The sequence below is a fragment of the Bombina bombina genome, chromosome 8, assembly GCF_027579735.1.
Source record: "Bombina bombina isolate aBomBom1 chromosome 8, aBomBom1.pri, whole genome shotgun sequence".
Classification (NCBI taxonomy): domain Eukaryota; kingdom Metazoa; phylum Chordata; class Amphibia; order Anura; family Bombinatoridae; genus Bombina; species Bombina bombina.
In genome coordinates, this window is record NC_069506.1 from 100608600 (window position 1) to 100630718 (window position 22119).

General features: G+C 37.5%; 2 protein-coding genes across 2 annotated transcripts in view; one reads left to right on the forward strand and one right to left on the reverse strand.

Annotated features, from left to right (window-relative positions):
* SIAE (sialic acid acetylesterase) overlaps nucleotides 1–22119 on the reverse strand; it is a 138337-nt gene that overhangs the window by 113337 nt on the left and 2881 nt on the right. Inside the window, exon 2 of the mRNA XM_053690480.1 lies at nucleotides 9482–9643. Coding sequence (XP_053546455.1) covers nucleotides 9482–9643 — 162 coding nt within the window. The remainder of the gene's footprint in view (nucleotides 1–9481; nucleotides 9644–22119) is intronic.
* SPA17 (sperm autoantigenic protein 17) overlaps nucleotides 1–22119 on the forward strand; it is a 224561-nt gene that overhangs the window by 63477 nt on the left and 138965 nt on the right. The gene's annotated exons all lie outside the window — the stretch shown is intronic.

Consider the following 22119-nt stretch of genomic DNA (forward strand, 5'->3'; position numbering starts at 1 on the left):
AGTAATGTCACTTAGGTTAGAAAAAAATACTCGAACTTGTTGATTCTGACTGCTTGCTTGGCTGACAATCAAATTGAGTTGATGTGCGTAGCAATGCACAAAATGTGCATTCTTGTAGGTACGTTTAATTATAGCCTGAACACCTGCATGCTGACCACTCATCACGCTTGCACCGTCGTAACTCTGGGATATCAATTTTTCGGGGTTGTCTATAACTTTTTCCAAAGTATTTTGGATACATGTAGCTATAGATTCTGCATCATGTCCAGCTGGATTAGTGAATTCCCAGAATCTCTCAACCGGTTGACCGTTACCTATAATGTATCGAAAAACAACAACCAATTGGAAGGCAGATGAAACATCAGTAGTTTCATCTGCTATCACTGCTACAAAACTTGCTTTTGAGATTTCCTTTTTTATTTGGTTCTGGCAAACAGTAAGCATACAGTCTAATAAATCGTTTTGAATTTCTTTTGACGTTCCTTTAAAAACAGTGGCACTAGCGAGATGTTCTTTTAGAGATGCATCAAGTTCTGCTGAGAAGTTTATAAGACCTCTGAAAATGCCTGGATTTAATGAATCCTCACGTTCGTCATGTCCTCGAAGTGCAAGTTCAAATGCGCCGCAAAATAAAATACAATTAATTATTTTCGAAAGAACATAACGATTTTTCGTTACTTGCTCATTATGTTTTTTAATATTTAAACGATATGCACTGTCAAGTTGTTGTCGAATATCAACCCTTCCTAGCAAATTAAACTCTAATGTGGAGTTTAAATGTGATTGTGAACAATTATGTTTATTTATTTTTTGATTTAAATGTGATAAATCAGCGACACCATAACTCACCCAGCTTGATTCACCACTTTGTTTTGCAAACAGGAGACAATAAAAACAAAAGAGTCTGTTAGATAATTCACAGCCACAAATCCATGGATATTTATCATATACCTCGGGTTTGAATTCTCTTTTGAAATCTCTAGTTTTACATTTTGTCACCTGGATAAGGTTAAGCCTAGGTGTTGGCCTGAGCATTTTAATTTCAATTTTTCTTTCCATGGGTAACGTTGAAAAATGTAATTGCTTTAGCTCAGACACACTGATTTTACTAAGTGCCATCTTAACTGTTAGTTTACACACAAAGAACAGTCCTTTGCTTTTATAAAATATATAACTTTAACTAGGTAAGTTGCCTTGCGGCTCTTATAAAATATATAACTTGTAGGTTAGTAGTTTTGCTGTTATAATATAGATATATATATATATATATATATATATATATATATATATAACTTTGAGACAAGTAGTTTTGCTGTTATAATATATATATAACCTTTAGACAAGTAGTATTGGTGTTATAAAATATAAAACTTGACTTAATAGGCAAGTAGTTTCGCGGTTGTTATCAAATATATAACTTGTAGGTAATTAGCTTTGCAGCTGTTATAAATTATACAACTTGTAGGTAAGTAGCTGTGAAGCTGTTATAAAATATATAATTGTTTTAAAAACTCTGAGACTCTCTGCAATCTGCTAATAATTCTAAACTAAAATAGTGTTTTTTTAACTAGTATAATTACAGCAGGCAGCAGCCGTGACAGCCGTCAACGGGCAAGGTCAATTACAGTCTAAAACTAGTAGGCAATTAGTTTTGCGTTTGTTCGAAAATATATAACTTGTAGGAGTGTAGGTAAGTAGCTGTGAAGTTGTTATAAAATATATAATTGTTTTAAAAACTCTGAGACTCTCTGCAATCTGCTAATAATTCTAAACTAAAATAGTGTTTTAACTAGTATAATTACAGCAGGCAGCAGCCGTGACAGCCGTCAACGGGCAAGGTCAACTACAGTCTAAAACTAGTAGGCAAGTAGTTTTGCGGTTGTTCTAAAATATATAACTTGTAGGACTGTAGGTAAGTAGCTGTGAAGCTGTTATAAAATATATAATTGTTTTAAAAACTCTGAGACTCTCTGCAATCTGCTAATAATTCTAAACTAAAATAGTGTTTTTTTAACTAGTATAATTACAGCAGGCAGCAGCCGTGACAGCCGTCAACGGGCAAGGTCAATTACAGTCTAAAACTAGTAGGCAATTAGTTTTGCGTTTGTTCGAAAATATATAACTTGTAGGAGTGTAGGTAAGTAGCTGTGAAGCTGTTATAAAATATATAATTGTTTTAAAAACTCTGAGACTCTCTGCAATCTGCTAATAATTCTAAACTAAAATAGTGTTTTAACTAGTATAATTACAGCAGGAAGCAGCCGTGACAGCCGTCAACGGGCAAGGTCAACTACAGTCTAAAACTAGTAGGCAAGTAGTTTTGCGGTTGTTCTAAAATATATAACTTGTAGGACTGTAGGTAAGTAGCTGTGAAGCTGTTATAAAATATATAATTGTTTTAAAAACTCTGAGACTCTCTGCAATCTGCTAATAATTCTAAACTAAAATAGTGTTTTAACTAGTATAATTACAGCAGGCAGCAGCCGTGACAGCCGTCAACGGGCAAGGTCAACTACAGTCTAAAACTAGTAGGCAAGTAGTTTTGCGGTTGTTCTAAAATATATAACTTGTAGGACTGTAGGTAAGTAGCTGTGAAGCTGTTATAAAATATATAATTGTTTTAAAAACTCTGAGACTCTCTGCAATCTGCTAATAATTCTAAACTAAAATAGTGTTTTAACTAGTATAATTACAGCAGGCAGCAGCCGTGACAGCCGTCAACGGGCAAGGTCAACTACAGTCTAAAACTAGTAGGCAAGTAGTTTTGCGGTTGTTCTAAATTATATAACTTGTAGGAGTGTAGGTAAGTAGCTGTGAAGCTGTTATAAAATATATAATTGTTTTAAAAACTCTGAGACTCTCTGCAATCTGCTAATAATTCTAAACTAAAATAGTGTTTTAACTAGTATAATTACAGCAGGCAGCAGCCGTGACAGCCGTCAACGGGCAAGGTCAATTACAGTCTAAAACTAGTAGGCAATTAGTTTTGCGTTTGTTCGAAAATATATAACTTGTAGGAGTGTAGGTAAGTAGCTGTGAAGCTGTTATAAAATATATAATTGTTTTAAAAACTCTGAGACTCTCTGCAATCTGCTAATAATTCTAAACTAAAATAGTGTTTTAACTAGTATAATTACAGCAGGCAGCAGCCGTGACAGCCGTCAACGGGCAAGGTCAACTACAGTCTAAAACTAGTAGGCAAGTAGTTTTGCGGTTGTTCTAAAATATATAACTTGTAGGACTGTAGGTAAGTAGCTGTGAAGCTGTTATAAAATATATAATTGTTTTAAAAACTCTGAGACTCTCTGCAATCTGCTAATAATTCTAAACTAAAATAGTGTTTTAACTAGTATAATTACAGCAGGCAGCAGCCGTGACAGCCGTCAACGGGCAAGGTCAACTACAGTCTAAAACTAGTAGGCAAGTAGTTTTGCGGTTGTTCTAAAATATATAACTTGTAGGAGTGTAGGTAAGTAGCTGTGAAGCTGTTATAAAATATATAATTGTTTTAAAAACTCTGAGACTCTCTGCAATCTGCTAATAATTCTAAACTAAAATAGTGTTTTAACTAGTATAATTACAGCAGGCAGCAGCCGTGACAGCCGTCAACGGGCAAGGTCAACTACAGTCTAAAAGTAGTAGGCAAGTAGTTTTGCGGTTGTTCTAAAATATATAACTTGTAGGACTGTAGGTAAGTACCTGTGAAGCTGTTATAAAATATATAATTGTTTTAAAAACTCTGAGACTCTCTGCAATCTGCTAATAATTCTAAACTAAAATAGTGTTTTTAACTTTTAACTAGTATAATTAATTTACAGCAGGCAGCAGCCGTGACAGCCGTCAACGGGCAAGGTCAAGTTAAACTACAGTCTAAAACTAGTAGGCAAGTAGTTTTGCGGTTGTTCTGAAATATATAACTTGAAAGACTGTAGGTAAGTAGCTGTGAAGCTGTTATAAAATATATAATTGTTTTAAAAACTCTGAGACTCTCTGCAATCTGCTAATAATTCTAAACTAAAATAGTGTTTTTAACTTTTAACTAGTATAATTAATTTACTGCAGGCAGCAGCCGTGACAGCCGTCAACGGGCAAGGTCAAGTTAAACTACAGTCTAAAACTAGTAGGCAAGTAGTTTTGCGGTTGTTCTGAAATATATAACTTGAAAGACTGTAGGTAAGTAGCTGTGAAGCTGTTATAAAATATATAATTGTTTTAAAAACTCTGAGACTCTCTGCAATCTGCTAATAATTCTAAACTAAAATAGTGTTTTTTTAACTAGTATAATTACAACGGGCAAGGTCAACTACGGTCTAAAACTAGTAAGAGTTTTGTGGTTGTTCTCAAATATATAATTATATATAATAACTTGTGGTAATATAACTAATATAATTAAAATTTATATTTAATTGTACAGTTATGTTAATATAGCAGCACAGCACAGGCAGCAGTTAACTGCTTTTTAGAGAAAAATAAACTTTTAAATTTTTTGGCAAAACTTGCAATTTGCTAATTAATAAAAAGTAAACTGACACTGTCTGACAGACTCACTCACTCTGTCTGACAAAATTATCAGGGGACAGGGCCCCAGCCCAGGCAAGAACTCAACTAACTAAGATAGAAGCCTCTCTCAGAAAATTTAATTATAATTAATAATTATTCAGCAGGTTTTTTTAAAAACAATTCTGCCCAACTCCAAGACAAGTACAAGCAACTAAGTCAGTTAATGTTGTTTTTGTTGGCTGCTCCGGCTCAGTCAGCCTCCACTCCCTGCTCTGACCCTCTCTAGTAGTAGTAGGCAAGCCGGCTCTAGCTCTTCTAAATATATATTACAGACTCAGGCTCAGACACAAAGTCAGTGCTAACACTGCTAATGCAAATGCTTATGCGTTTTAAAACTTGTTTTAGACAAGTTCAACAGAGACTGTCACAGTTGAGCTCAGTCACTCCTCTCCTCTCAACAGCAAACGCAGCAATGAATTTTTCGCGCCGTTGATGCGGGGGAGGAGGCTGAGCCATGGTGACGTAACGGCATCGTCGCGTGCAGCCTATCAGCGAGCTGCAAGTTGCAACAAGTGCCACAGGCTGAACTACTGAGGAACTGACAGTCGGAACATGTCCCTCCCCACTCTCGCCGTGATGACATGATGGAGGGACATGACGTGATGGCATCGTGGCGTGCAGCCTATCAGAACACAGGCTGAACATGTCCCTCCCCACTTTCGCACAGTTCAGTGTGTGCGATCAGGGATTGATATAGAAGCATTTGAGGCTGGCCCAGATGCCTGCAGTGAACACATAGACATCACTGACAGGCATCATAGGGATCTAACCGCACGTGCGATAGAAATAAAAAAAACACACACAACATTTTTTTGGGCTTATATTTTAAAGAATACATGATAAGAAATAGATTTTTGGGGGTTAAAAATAAAATATAATTTTGCCAATAGGAGGCTATTGGAAAAATTATATTTTATGATTTTTTTGGAAGTTAAAAAAAAATATATATATAATTTTTCCAATAGGGGGCTATTGGAAAAATTATATTTTATTCCCATATTTTTTTTTTCTCTCAACATCTGACAGGGAGGCACGTGCGGGAGTGCACACATGGAGGAGCCTCCACTGACACTACCCTATCAATAAAATAATTAAATAAACTACCTACAATTACCTACAATTAACCTAACACTACACTATCAATAAATTAAATAAACACAATTGCTACAAATAAATACAATTAAATAAACTAGCTAAAGTACAAAAAATAAAAAAGAACTAAGTTACAGAAAATAATAAAATATTTACAAACATAAGAAAAATATTACAACAATTTTAAACTAATTACACCTACTCTAAGCCCCCTAATAAAATAACAAAGCCCCCCAAAATAATAAATTCCCTACCCTATTCTAAATTAAAAAAGTTACAAGCTCTTTTACCTTACCAGCCCTGAACAGGGCCCTTTGCGGGGCATGCCCCAAGAAGTTCAGCTCTTTTGCCTGTAAAAAAAAACATACAATACCCCCCCCCCAACATTACAACCCACCACCCACATACCCCTAATCTAACCCAAACCCCCCTTAAATAAACCTAACACTAATCCCCTGAAGATCTTCCTACCTTGTCTTCACCATCCAGGTATCACCGATCCGTCCTGGCTCCAAGATCTTCATCCAACCCAAGCGGGGGTTGGCGATCCATAATCCGGTGCTGAAGAGGTCCAGAAGAGGCTCCAAAGTCTTCATCCTATCCGGCAAGAAGAGGACATCCGGACCGGCAACCATCTTGATCCAAGCGGCATCTTCTATCTTCATCCGATGACGACCGGCTCCATCCTGAAGACCTCCACCGCGGACCCATCTTCTTCCGGCGACGTCCAACTGCAGAATGACGGTTCCTTTAAGGGACGTCATCCAAGATGGCGTCCCTCGAATTCCGATTGGCTGATAGGATTCTATCAGCCAATCGGAATTAAGGTAGGAATATTCTGATTGGCTGATGGAATCAGCCAATCAGAATCAAGTTCAATCCGATTGGCTGATCCAATCAGCCAATCAGATTGAGCTCGCATTCTATTGGCTGTTCCGATCAGCCAATAGAATGCGAGCTCAATCTGATTGGCTGATTGGATCAGCCAATCGGATTGAACTTGATTCTGATTGGCTGATTCCATCAGCCAATCAGAATATTCCTACCTTAATTCCGATTGGCTGATAGAATCCTATCAGCCAATCGGAATTCGAGGGACGCCATCTTGGATGACGTCCCTTAAAGGAACCGTCATTCTGCAGTTGGACGTCGCCGGAAGAAGATGGGTCCGCGGTGGAGGTCTTCAGGATGGAGCCGGTCGTCATCGGATGAAGATAGAAGATGCCGCTTGGATCAAGATGGTTGCCGGTCCGGATGTCCTCTTCTTGCCGGATAGGATGAAGACTTTGGAGCCTCTTCTGGACCTCTTCAGCACCGGATTATGGATCGCCAACCCCCGCTTGGGTTGGATGAAGATCTTGGAGCCAGGACGGATCGGTGATACCTGGATGGTGAAGACAAGGTAGGAAGATCTTCAGGGGATTAGTGTTAGGTTTATTTAAGGGGGGTTTGGGTTAGATTAGGGGTATGTGGGTGGTGGGTTGTAATGTTGGGGGGGGGGGTATTGTATGTTTTTTTTTACAGGCAAAAGAGCTGAACTTCTTGGGGCATGCCCCGCAAAGGGCCCTGTTCAGGGCTGGTAAGGTAAAAGAGCTTGTAACTTTTTTAATTTAGAATAGGGTAGGGAATTTATTATTTTGGGGGGCTTTGTTATTTTATTAGGGGGCTTAGAGTAGGTGTAATTAGTTTAAAATTGTTGTAATATTTTTCTTATGTTTGTAAATATTTTATTATTTTCTGTAACTTAGTTCTTTTTTATTTTTTGTACTTTAGCTAGTTTATTTAATTGTATTTATTTGTAGCAATTGTGTTTATTTAATTTATTGATAGTGTAGTGTTAGGTTAATTGTAGGTAATTGTAGGTAGTTTATTTAATTATTTTATTGATAGGGTAGTGTTAGGTTTAATTATATCTTAGGTTAGGATTTATTTTACAGGTAAATTTGTTATTATTTTAACTAGGTAACTATTAAATAGTTCTTAACTATTTAATAGCTATTGTACCTGGTTAAAATAATTACAAAGTTGCCTGTAAAATAAATATTAATCCTAAAATAGCTATAATATAATTATAATTTATATTATAGCTATATTAGGGTTTATTTTACAGGTAAGTATTTAGCTTTAAATAGGATTAATTTATTTAATAAGAAATAATTTATTTCGTTAGATAAAAATTATATTTAAGTTAGGGGGGTGTTAGTGTTAGGGTTAGACTTAGCTTTAGGGGTTAATACATTTATTAGAATAGCGGTGAGCTCCAGTCGGCAGATTAGGGGTTAATAATTGAAGTTAGGTGTCGGCGATGTTAGGGAGGGCAGATTAGGGGTTAATACTATTTATTATAGGGTTAGTGAGGCGGATTAGGGGTTAATAACTTTATTATAGTAGCGCTCAGGTCCGCTCGGCAGATTAGGGGTTAATAAGTGTAGGTAGGTGTCGGCGACGTTGTGGGGGGCAGATTAGGGGTTAATAAATATAACATAGGGGTCGGCGATGTTAGGGCAGCAGATTAGGGGTACATAGGGATAACGTAGGTTGCGGCGGTTTACGGAGCGGAAGATTAGGGGTTAATAATAATATGCAGGGGTCAGCGATAGCGGGAGTGGCAGATTAGGGGTTAATAAGTGTAAGGTTAGGGGTGCTTAGACTCGGGGTACATGTTAGAGTGTTAGGTGCAGACGTAGGAAGTGTTTCCCCATAGGAAACAATGGGGCTGCGTTAGGAGCTGAACGCTGCTTTTTTGCAGGTGTTAGGTTTTTTTTCAGCTCAAACAGTCCCATTGTTTCCTATGGGGGAATCGTGCACGAGCACGTTTTTGATGCCGGCCGCGTCCGTAAGCAACTCTGGTATCGAGAGTTGCATTTGCGGTAAAAATGCCCTACGCTCCTTTTTTGGAGCCTAACGCAGCATTTGTTTTAACTCTCGATACCAGAGTTAAATTTATGGTGCGGCCAGAAAAAAGCCCGCGGAGCGTTAACAGCCCTTTTACCGCCGAACTCTAAATCTAGGCCTTTATTTGCAATAGGGGTTGAATAATTTTGATTACAACTGTATAATTTTGCTTATTTTTAAACAACATTGTGCTGATTTTCAGACTCCTAACCAAGCCTCAAAGTTTTAGATGTATACTGATATATACATACTTCAGACTGCTTCTGTTTGTATAATGGATCTTTTTATATGCAGGGGATGGGGGGGGGGGGGGGTGTCTAAGCCTAACCTCATCACACAGTGCTAAATTGTGAGCTTCAAATTAAAGGGACATGAAACCCCAAAAAATTATTTCATGATTCAAATAGAGCATACAATTTTAAACAACTTTCCATTTTACTTCTATTATTTAATTTGCTTCCTTCTCTTATTATCCTTTGCTGAAAGGTTTATCTAGGCAAGCTCATGAGCAGCAGAGAACCTAGGTTCTAGCTGTTGATTGGTGGCTGCATATATATATATTAGATAGATAGATAGATAGATAGATAGATAGATAGATAGATAGATAGATAGATAGTGATTGGCTCACCCATGAGTTCAGTTAGAAACCATTAGTGCATTGCTGCTCATTCAACAAATGATACCAAGAGAATGAAACAAATTAGATAATAGAAGTAAATTAGAAAGTTGTTTAAAATTGTATTCTCTATCTGACTCATGAAGAAAAAAAAAATCGGTTTCATGTCCCTTTAACGTTTAAAATGTCTTATACTGGATTTTTATATCATTATGTGTGCATATTATTCTTTATAGTTTTGTCTATTACATGCAGTTAAATGAAAATTGGTGTATACTGCCCCTTTAATGTTACGTAAACAAACTGTTACTTGGTTACCATTCAGCCAAACAGCTTTCTTTGTAATAGGTTCCAATCCTTTGAAAAGGGAAACTGTTATATGTGCTCCAACTTCAGCATATCCCCAAATACCAGCCTTTGATGGAGCCATTTGCAGTACCATGTGATCGCCATAATATGATGCGAATCGAAAATTGGAATCTAGAACAAAATAATATTTTAATTTAAAAAATGAATGTTTACAGGAACAATTCTAAATTATCAACAAACAAAACTGACAGAAACTACAAAGGGCTTTCAGAAATCAATAAAAACCTACAGAAAATAAGACTTTTAAATTTTACGTCACATTAAATGAAAACAAAATCACATGCAGTCAAAATATATAAAATATCCTTTTCATATGTGCATGATGTAAAAAGACATGTTTACAGTGTTATTTGCTGGTCTTAGACACCTATCATTAGAGTAAAAATTAAACTTTCATGATTCAGTTAGATATAGCACTGGTTTTCAAACCTGTCCCCAACAGGCCAGGTTTTCAGGATTACCTTGGATGAGAGCAGGTAAAATAACCATGTTTACTAATTATCTGGTTATTTCACCTGTGCTCCAGTTCAGATATCCTCAAAATCTGGCCTGTTAGAGAAGCATGAGGACAGGTTTGAAACCCAGTGAGATAGAACATGCAATTTTAAGAGATTTTTTTAATTTACTTATATTATCAAATGTATTTATTTCTATTGGTCTTTTTTGCTGAAAAGCATATTCAGGTAGACTTAGAAGCAGCAGTGCACAGCACTACTAGGAAGTGACGACACATGTCAAGCTAAGTGGTTCCAGATTCTCCTACCGCTGAATAATATATAATTATACATAAATCCACTTTTAGGCCTCCTATTTAAGGAGTTCCAGGAGGACCAATTTCCCACAGACAATGAATCACAAGCAGTAAATAAGCCTCTATAATTCACCCAACAAAAAACACATTCAGGAACATGAGATCTCTATTAAAAAGACCATTTAAAAAGACATAATTGTCATCTTTCAAATGTGTTTTCGTTTGTCCTGCCAAGTGATTATCATAGAAATGACAAACATCTCAAAGCATTAGTTTAATTTTGGGGAATCAAAAAAATAATATTCTCCCCCTTTAACAATGTACAAACCATTCAAATAAGGGGTCTCATTTCCATATAGCTGCCATGATCATCAAATCATAACAATAGCATGGAAGGATTTATTAGTCATATACTGATTTGCTGCATCAATTATGGTTTATAGATCACACCTTCTCTTAATGAATACACATTTTAGTTATCTTAAAAAATTTGAGTAAGTACAGAAACTGCAGGCAATCTATGGAAGACCCACAAACCACATCCATAGCACCATATAGTAATTCTTATTTATTAAAACATCTTCTCAAGTGAAGATACAAAAGACCATACTATCACTTAATCATGCTTAAAGGGACATTAAACCCAATTTTTTTTCTTTCATGATTTAGAAAGAGAATGCAATTTTAAACAATTTTGTAATTTACTTCTATTATCTATGTTGCTTCATTCTCTTGATATCCTTTGCTTAAAAGCATATCTAGATAGGCTTAGTACTTGCTGATTGGTGGCTGCACATAGATGCCTCGTGTGATTGGCTCACCCATGTGCATTGTTATTTATTCAGCAAAGGATATATAAAGAATGAAGCAAATTAGATAATAGAAGTAAATTGGAATGTTGTTTAAAATTGTATTCTCTACCTGAATCATGAAAGAAAAAAATTGGGTTTAATGTCCCTTTAAAGTGAAGGTCAATTTTCATGTGAAAGTGCCCAGTTTTTTAAAAAAACTAATAAAAACAGGGGCACTTTCATTCATGAAAATTGACATAGCACCGGATTTTAAAAATACTTATTAAAAAGGATAAAGTATGAAGCAATGTTAGCACTTCCCTTCAGGTGCTCGCTGCCAGCCCCAGATCTCACAAACCGCGTATAGAAGCAAAAAGTGTTGAAAATGGCGTCCTCTGAGTCAACCTTGTTCCTTTCAACTCCAAAATAAAAGAGCTCACAATAGTGTATCAGATTTCAGACAATGTGTTAGGCGCCGCACAAACTGGTTATACTCACGAGATTGCAGTTAAAATAATCCTTTTATTAAAATCATCACAAAGGTGTCTTCAGGTGCAGCTTCAGGTTTTATTTAAAATACAAATCAATGTGTTTTGGCTAAAAGAAGCCTTTATCAAGAGCATAAAGTTAAAACAATTTCGGGAACAAATGGTTATAGCCTAGCAATATTCACAAACAAATTTATAGTCTCAAAACCCGGCCTGCCTTCTTCAAGACACACCCATCCACAGGTGTGCTGAATTCAGCTTACATCAGGGCTATATCCAATTCCTATCTTTTTCTGCCAGGAAGTGTAGAAATATACCAATGAAATTAAGTATGCCAGATGCCTTAAATAAATTTATATGGTTACACTTCCCCACATAAAAAGCTTCCATTCTGAGATCAACAGACCTATAGAGTCTTTGTTTTGATAATCTCTTTACATTGATATCTCACTAAATAATCTGTATCAAAAACAATCCGTGCTTGGAGACATATGTGTTATTAAACATAAATCAAACTATACAAATGATGATAAACCCCATTAGCTATTGGTAAAAGGCAAACGTTGTGCCACTAATAAACATATTATTATTGCGATTATTAAACATAAATATATAGAAACATAGATATTGACGGCAGATAAGAGCCATAGGCCCAGCAAGTCTGCCCGACCTTACCTAACAGTATAAACTTATCTAGTTCGTAGGATAGCCCTATGCTTGTCCCAAGCATTTTTAAAGTCCCCCACAGTGTTTGTTGCTACTACCTCTTGAGGAAGTTTATTCCATAAATCAATCACTCTTTCTGTAAAGAAGTGCTTCCTCAAATTACTCCTGAATCTACTACCCTTTAGCTTGAGCTCATGACCCCTTGTTCTTGAATTTTCCATTTTATGTAAAATATCCACAGCCTCAGTTTTACTAAACCCTTTAATGTACTTGAAAGTTGCTATCATATCACCTCTTTCCCTTCTCTCCTCTAAGCTATACATATTTAGGTCATTGAGCCTATCCTGGTAAGTTTTATTTTTTAGACCATGTACCATTTTGGTAGCCCTCCTTTGCACAGATTCAAGTTTGTTAATATAGTGTGTAATAACACACCAATCTTCCAGGGGGCACTCTTAGTAATTATATCACAGTGATTGAGGAATAAACATCAAATCAGCAATATAAAATAATCGACATAAAAAAAAATCAGAGAAAGGAATTAGTCCTTTAGCTGAAAAATAAAGTCCATACAACCAATAATGTTCAATATATAGAGACCTGATCAATATTAAACATTAAAATCACTATAAAGATAGCGACCAATCTACAAAAATAAACATCAGTCAAATGTCCTTATGTCAACCAATGAAGAAATCGGTAGTCCCACTCGGTCTTGATCCCAGGACCTTGTGCATATCAAGCAGACCTGATAACCACTGTACTATCACAATATTAAGTCCTCTTTCTCCAAATGGAGACACTGAACATATCGCTCTCATAGCATTTAGAAGTCCTGATTCAATAGAGTGATATTGTCTGATATTTAGGTGTACAAATAGCAAAAGGAGGGACAAGTTAGAGATGCAACATAAACAATACAAAAATTGAATTCACTTGATAAACAATGTCAAAGCACGATAAATAGCAATACCATACCATATGATTATAAAAAAACAACAACAACAAAAAAACAGAAAAAGCTGTAAAGTCAAAACAACAAATGTTCACTAAAAGGCTGCTATAAAAAGCCTTAATGTATGATATTATAATCTATAGTAAAGCTTATCATTATCACAAGCAAAATAATAAATGATGTTCTTTAGGGAAAACAGGACAGGATGATACATGTTCTTAAACATATAGAATAATTTTCAGAACCTGTATAGAACTATTTTTCTTCAATCCCCACCAACAAACCAATACTGAAAGAAAGAAATCCTCAAAAGCCATCAACTGGCTACTAAGGAGATGAACTTAGACAACCTCAGTAGTTAAAAACACATCTTTCATAGAAACATAGTAATCTTAAAGGGCATTGGTAGTCTACATCTCCCTTTACAAGGAAGCTGCTTATTTATAAGAAAGCTGCTACCTTAGTATCCTTATTTAACCCCCATTCACCAAAGGTCTTCAAATTAAATATCCACCACATTTCTCCTTTCAACAGAGGGATTCTAAGCTCCCTCCTCTCAATGACGGTTTGACTTTCTCGATCCCTACCCATTTAATGTTAACATTAAATTTATTACAACAGTTGCAGTGTATAGGAACACCATGATCTAATTTCTTTTTCTCTATTTTGTTGAAATGTTCTAAAATCCTGGTCTTGAGGAATCTAGACGTTTGGCCTAAATATTGTACCCCACAGCCACAGGTTAGCAGGTATATTACGTTGGTGGTTTTACAACTTATAAATACATTTCTGATGTTATACTGCTTACCTATGACTGTGGAAACAAATTATTTAATTGAATATTTCTTATAATCACAGGCCTTGCACTTTCCGCATGAATAAAAACCTTTTAGGTTGTTTAATATACAAGAGTTTTTGGGCTGCATCCCCTTAATTAAGGAGGGGGCTAAGATATTTTTAAATGAATTAGTCTTTCTGAAAACTGCATTCGGTCTATTAGGGATCACAGTTTTAAGGATTATATCTCTCTCAATAATGTGCCAGTGTTTATTGATTACCCTATTTATCAGTTTGAAATCTTTACTGTAAGTTGTAACAAAAAATGGGAACTTATTTTCACCAGCTTTCTCTTCTTTATTCCTATTAACCAATAATGTTTCCCTCTCTAGGAGCTCAGTGTTTTGTCTATCCTTCTCTACCTCATATTTCTTGTATGCTTTTTCAATGAATCTGTCCCTGATGAATCCTGACTGTTGTCTATAGTCATCCACATTACTACAATTGCGACATACTCTATGGAATTGGCTCTTGGGAATTGACTTAAGCCAGCTAGGTTGATGGCAACTGTCTTTATTAATATAGGTATTCACATCACATTTTTTAAAATGAGTTTTGGTGTTAATGATGTTGTCTTTACAACTGACATCAAGGTCTAGAAAGACTATTTCAGTCTTATTGATGTTAGGGGTAAATATGAGGGGCAGTTCATTCGAATTTTTGAAAGTTACGAACTCACCAATTTTATCTACATCCCCATCTCAGATACATATAACGTTGTCTATATAGCGGTTCCAGAGCACCAAGTTTGCACCAAATGGGTTATTTTCCCAAATAAAATGGGATAAAAAAAAAATCCAGAAATTTTTTTGCATAACTTGGTGCAAACTTGATGCCCATGGCTGTACCGCAAACCTGCAAATAATAATTCCCATTAAACCAAAAGAAATTATGATTAAGAATAAAATTAATGGCTTCTAACAAAAATTCTAGCATGGAGAGACTTAAAGGGACAGTCAAGTCCAAAAAAAAAAAACTTTCATGATTTAAATAGGGAATGTAATGTTAAACAACTTTCCACTTTACTTTAATCACCAATTTTGCTTTATTCTCTTGGTATTCTTAGTTGAAAGCTAATTCTAGGAGGTTCATATGCTAATTTATTAGACCTTGAAGACTGCCTCTAATCTGAATGCATTTTCACCACTAGAGGCATCAGTTCATGTGTTTAATATAGATAACATTGAGCTCATGCACGTGAAGTTACCCTGGAGTGAGCACTGATAGGCTAAACAGCAAGTCTGTCAAAAGTACTAAAATAAGGGAGCAGTTTGCAGAGGCTTAGAAATAAGATCACAGAGATAAAAAGTGTATTTATATAACCGTGTTGGTTATGCAAAACTGGGGAATGGGTAATAAAGGGATTATCTTTCTTTTTTAAACAACAAAAATTCTGGTGTTGACTGTCCCTTTAACTCAGGGTCCTTTGATAACCTCCACCTAATAGCTTCGAGACCTTTTCTGTGTTCTATAACGGTATAATGAAGTAACGTCAAGAGTGATCCAAGTGAAGCTATCCTTCCATTCAACATCTTTTAATACCTTTAGAATATGGGTAGTATCTTTCAAATAGGATTAAGCCTTTTGTACATAATTCTGCAAATGATAATCTATAAAGAAGATAAATTAGAAGTGAGTGAATTAATGTTACTAATTAATGTTGAATGGAAGGATATCTTCACTTGGATCACTCTTGACGTTACTTCATTATATTCCGTTATAGAACACAGAAAAGGTCTCAAAGCTATTAGGTGGAGGTTATCAAAGGACCCTGAGTTAAGCCTCTCCATGTTAGAATTTTTGTTAGAAGCCATTCATTTTATTCTTACTCATAATTTCTTTTGGTTTAATGGGAATTATTATTTGCAGGTTTGCGGTACAGCCATGGGCACCAAGTTTGCACCAAGTTATGCAAACATTTTTATGGATTTTTTTGAAACCCATTTTATTTGGGAAAATAACCCATTTGGTGCAAACTTGGTACTCTGGCACCGCTATATAGACAACGTTATATGTATCTGGGATGGGGATATAGAAAAAAAATTGGTGAGTTCGTAACTTTTATAAATTCGAATGAACTGTCCCTCATATTTACCCCTAACATCAATAAGACTGAAATAGTCTTTCTAGACCTTGATATCAGTTGTAAAGACAACATCCTTAACACCAAAACTCATTTTAAAAAATGTGATGTAAATACCTATATTAATAAAGACAGTTACCATCACCCTAGCTGGCCTAAGTCAATTCCCAAGAGCCAATTCCATAGAGTATGTCAAAATTGTAGTAATGTGGATGACTATAGACAGCAGTCAGGATTCATCAGGGACAGATTTATTGAAAAAGGATACAAGAAAGATGAAGTAGAGAAGGATAGACAGAACACTGAGCTCCTAGAGAGGGAAACATTATTCATTAATAAGTTCCCATTTTTTGTTACAACTTACAGTAAAGAGTTCAAACTGATAAATAGGGTAATCAATAAACACTGGCACATTCTTGAGAGAGATGAAATCCTTAAAACAGTTATACCTAAAAGAACGAATGTAGCTTTCAGAAAGACTAATTTATTTAAATAAGCCTGTGATTATATGAAATATTCAATTAAATCATTTGTTTCCACAGTCACAGGTAAGCAGTATAACATCAAAAATGATATTAGCTGTAAAACCACCAACGTAATATACCTGCTGACCTATGGCTGTGCGGTACAATATTTAGGCCAAATGTCTAGACTCCTCAAGACCAAGATTTTAGAACATTTTAGCAAAATAGAGAAAAAATAAATTAGATCATGGTGTTCCTATACACTGCAACTGTTGTAATAAATGTAATGCTAAACATTAAATGGGTAGGGTTCGAGAAAGTCAAACCGTCATGGAGAGGAGGGAGCTTAGAATCCCTTTTATTGAAAAGAGAAATGTGGTGGATATTTAATATGAAGACCTATGGTGGATGGGGGTTAAATAAGGATACTAAGGTAGCAGAAAATTAGGTCTCCAAAATTAGACACTTCCTTACACAAGATACAACTAAGATTTTAATCCACTCTCTCATTCTTTCCCGCCTTGATTATTGCAACTCTGTCCTCTCTGGTCTCCCCACCTGCCACCTAGCTCCCTTACAATCCATAATGAATGCCTCTGCCAGACTCATCTTCCTTACACGTCACTCTTTATCTGCTGCTCCTCTCTGCCAATCCCTTCACTGGCTTCCTCTTGCCTCTAGGATCAAACACAAAATTCTGACTCTGACATACAAAGCCCTCAACTGCACTACTCCCCCCTTGTCTCCAGATACTCTCCCTCCCGTCCCCTTCGCTCTGCTCATGACCTCCTCCTCTCCTCCTCTCTGGTTACCTCATCGCACTCCCGTTTACAGGACTTCTCCAGACTGGCTCCCATCTTGTGGAACTCTCTGCCTTGCCCCATAAGACTCTCCCCTAGTTTTGAAAGCTTCAAGCGCTCCCTAAAGACTCTACTGTTCAAGGATGCATACAACCTATGCTAACGTTACTTTATACCAGTTCCACTCCTCCATTGCTATCCCCTGAACCCCCTTAGCATGTAAGCCTAAGAGTCCAGCTGTTTGTAGATCACCTTCCTAAGAATGGATTACAACAGTGCAACTCTTGGCAGGGCCCTCTACCCATTTGATCCCTTTAATTGTTTTGTTGTACTCCCCTTTGTTTATAGCGCTGCGGAATCTGTTGGCGCTCTACAAATAACAGATAATAATAATAATAGCAGCTTTCTTATAAAGAAGCAGCTTCCTTATAAAGGGAAATCTAGACTACCAATGCCCTTTAGTATTACTATGTTTCTATTAAAGATGTGTTTTTAACTACTGAGGTTGTCTAAGTTCTTATCCTTAGTAGCCAGTTGATGGCTTTTGGGGATTTATTTATTATTGGTTTGTTGGTGGGGATTGAAGAAAAATAGTTCTATACAGGTTCTAAAAATTATTCTATATGTTTAAGAACAGTAACATCCTGTCCTGTTTTCCCTAATGAACATCATTTATTATTTTAGATAATTAGTAGTTGAGAGTGGCGCTACTAAAAGCTAAAAAGTATTAAAAACTATGAGAGAAAATAAATTTGTTACCTACTAAATAGGTTTTTATGTATATACTTCACCTAAATTTTATAGAAAATTAAATGTCCATAAAAATAAGTTTTCCCTCTATTAAAATAACCGTTGTTAGAATAGGATGATTAAATGTGTTCTATTCACATAAATTTCAAATGCATTTGTGCAATCAAAAGTATTTATTGTGTTACAATCATATAAGGTAAAATACCTAAAAATATATAAAAAATACACAGCTGTATGTCTATATAGATAAAATATGTCGCTATTAACTCACAAAGTAAAAACAGATAATACTATAATATTAATGTTAATGAGAGAGCCCAGATGATTTTGAGTCTTTCTTAGTAAAGTAACAATGTCCACAAATTTTACTAAGAATTATGATCTGTATATTGAAACAACAAAATTGTTATATTGTTGGAAATATTCTCTTAGTAACAAAATTGTTTCGAACAGTTCATATAATATCCAAGTTCAAATGTTAAAATACCAAAGTTCAAATAAATAGAGTGGCAAAGTTCCCAAATGGATGTGAAAAATCCAGTTTGTTTAGGAGGGCAACAGTCTTGCTTGTGTGTTATTTGCAGTAAATTTAAATGGCACTTTTTGAGGTATGTTTGACCCGCTATATCAGTGGTCTTACCTCCTTCTTCATGTGTTAACCCCGCTTCGTAGGTGGTCTTACCTCTTTTTGGATGCGGTTGAGGTCTCAGGGCTTACCAGTCTTTTAAACTTAGGTAAACAAAGCGGTGCAGCGATTCGGTTTTCTTCAACTTGCGCAAGTTCTCCTATAAACCGATGGCTTCTTTACCTGCTCTTAGTACTCAGGTGTACGCAGGTTTAGATCTTGAAAAAGCCCGGAACGCGGGTGAAACGCGTAGAAACTGTGACAGAAAGTTGTACTGCAAGGAATCCCTTTGCCAGTCCAGATTGTGGAACCCATTCCAAAAAGGTTCACTATTATACTGGTCGGAGCTAAAGAAACCAGTTACCTGTCTGTAGCCTGCGTACAAGGAGTACTAAGTGCAGGAAGACCGACGGACCTCACACAGATCTAAACCTGCGTACACCTGAGTACTAAGGTACTTTAAAAATGTACTTCTATTAACTGATTTGCTTTATTCTTTTTGCATCCTTTGTTGAAAAGCATACCTAGATAGGCGCAGGAGCTGGGAGCTAGGTGCTAATTGGTGGCTGCACATATATCCTCTTGTCATTAAAGGCATATGTACTGGATACATAAATAAATATACACGTGGTCTGTAAAACACATTGGCCCATAATTATTATTATCCGTATTCACATGATTACACATAACATGACTGTCCCTGGGTGTACTTGACAGACCCCAAACAATCATTACAACAACTTAATTATATCACTTTGCAATTTTAAAGCCTGGTACAGTTCCCACTCTAATCACCCTGAATGTGATGCACAGTGAGGGGTATATTTATAAAGCTTCATACGCAAAAGTGAGCCGCCCTGCCGCCATGTATTTTAAAGGGACACAAGTTAAAATTAAACTTTTATGGTTCAGAAAGAGCCCACAACTTTAGGAATTTTTCTAATTTACTTCCGTTATCAAATTTTGCACAATCTTTTTAAATTCACACTTGATGAAGTAACAGCTCTTACTGAGCATGTGCACAAGCTCGCAGGTATACTCTGCATCTGTCACATGAAACAGGTGGGCCAGAAAATGGGACAAAAAAAAATACTTTTGCCAGAAAAAAAATAAAAATCTACTGCTTTTGTGAAATTCAGAGTAAGTGATATTGCATTGTCCTTTTATGATGCACTTGTTAATTATGCAACTCTGTATTTAGTGGTCCTTTAAGAAGCAAAAACTGCTCCACAGTCACATTGACAGTCTCTTGTTCGGGGTGATTGATATGACCTGCTCAGTGTGTGGTTATGATGTATTGGACTGGGTATAGTTCTCCCTTCACTGTGTGTGATGCCTGGCACAGGATAAAGCTCCCTCTTACTGCATGTGATGCCTGGCACAGGGTATAGCTTCCCCTAACTGTGTGTGTGTGATGCCTGGCACAGGGTATAGCTTCCCCTAACTGTGTGTGTGTGATGCCTGGCACAGGGTATAGCTTCCCCTAACTGTGTGTGTGTGATGCCTGGCACAGGGTATAGCTTCCCCTAACGTTGTGTGTGTGATGCCTGGCACAGGGTATAGCTTCCCCTAACTGTGTGTGTGTGATGCCTGGCACAGGGTATAGCTTCCCCTAACTGTGTGTGTGATGCCTGGCACAGGGTATAGCTTCCCCTAACTGTGTGTGTGATGTCTGGCACAGGGTATAGCTTCCCCTAACTGTGTGTGTGATGTCTGGCACAGGGTATAGCTTCCCCTAACTGTGTGTGTGTGATGTCTGGTACAGGGTATAGCTTCCCCTAACTGTGTGTGTGTGATGCCTGGCACAGGGTATAGCTTCCCCTAACTGTGTGTGTGTGATGCCTGGCACAGGGTATAGCTTCCCCTAACTGTGTGTGTGATGCCTGGCACAGGGTATAGCTTCCCCTAACTGTGTGTGTGATGTCTGGCACAGGGTATAGCTTCCCCTAACTGTGTGTGTGTGATGTCTGGTACAGGGTATAGCTTCCCCTAACTGTGTGTGTGTGATGTCTGGCACAGGATACAGCTCTTTCTTCAGTGTGTAAGTGATACCCAACCCAGGGTATAGCTCTCTCTCAGTGTGTGTGATGCCTAATACAGGTTAAAGCTCCCCTTCACCGTGTGTGATGCCTGGCACAAGATACAGCTCTTCCTTCAGTGTGTGTGATACCCAACCCAGGGTATAGCTCTCCCTCAGTGTGTGTGTGATGTCTGGCACAGGGTATAGTTCTCCCTTCACTGTGTGTGATGCCTGGCAAAGGGTATAGCTCTCCCTCAGTGTGTGTGATGTCTGGCACAGGGTATAGTTCTCCCTTCACTGTGTGTGATGCCTGGCACAGGGTATAGCTCTCCCTCAGTGTGTGTGATGTCTGGCACAGGGTATAGCTCTCCCTCAGTGTGTGTGTGATGTCTGGCACAGGGTATAGCTCTCCCTCAGTGTGTGTGTGATGTCTGGCACAGGGTATAGCTCTCCCTCAGTGTGTGTGATGTCTGGCACAGGGTATAGCTCTCCCTTAGTGTGTGTGATGTCTGGCACAGGGTATAGCTCTCCCTCAGTGTGTGTGTGATGTCTGGCACAGGGTATAGCTCTCCCTTAGTGTGTGTGATGTCTGGCACAGGGTATAGCTCTCCCTTAGTGTGTGTGTGATGTCTGGCACAGGGTATAGCTCTCCCTTCACTGTGTGTGATGCCTGGCACAGGGTATAGCTCTCCCTTAGTGTGTGTGATGTCTGGCACAGGGTATAGCTCTCCCTCAGTGTGTGTGTGATGTCTGGCACAGGGTATAGCTCTCCCTTAGTGTGTGTGATGTCTGGCACAGGGTATAGCTCTCCCTTAGTGTGTGTGATGTCTGGCACAGGGTATAGCTCTCCCTCAGTGTGTGTGATGTCTGGCACAGGGTAAAGCTCTCCCTTAGTGTGTGTGATGTCTGGCACAGGGTATAGCTCTCCCTTAGTGTGTGTGATGTCTGGCACAGGGTATAGCTCTCCCTTAGTGTGTGTGATGTCTGGCACAGGGTATAGCTCTCCCTTAGTGTGTGTGATGTCTGGCACAGGGTATAGCTCTCCCTTAGTGTGTGTGATGTCTGGCACAGGGTAAAGCTCTCCCTTAGTGTGTGTGATGTCTGGCACAGGGTATAGCTCTCCCTCAGTGTGTGTGATGTCTGGCACAGGGTATAGCTCTCCCTCAGTGTGTGTGATGTCTGGCACAGGGTATAGCTCTCCCTTAGTGTGTGTGATGTATGGCACAGGGTATAGCTCTCCCTTAGTGTGTGTGATGTCTGGCACAGGGTATAGCTCTCCCTTAGTGTGTGTGATGTCTGGCACAGGGTATAGCTCTCCCTTAGTGTGTGTGATGTCTGGCACAGGGTATAGCTCTCC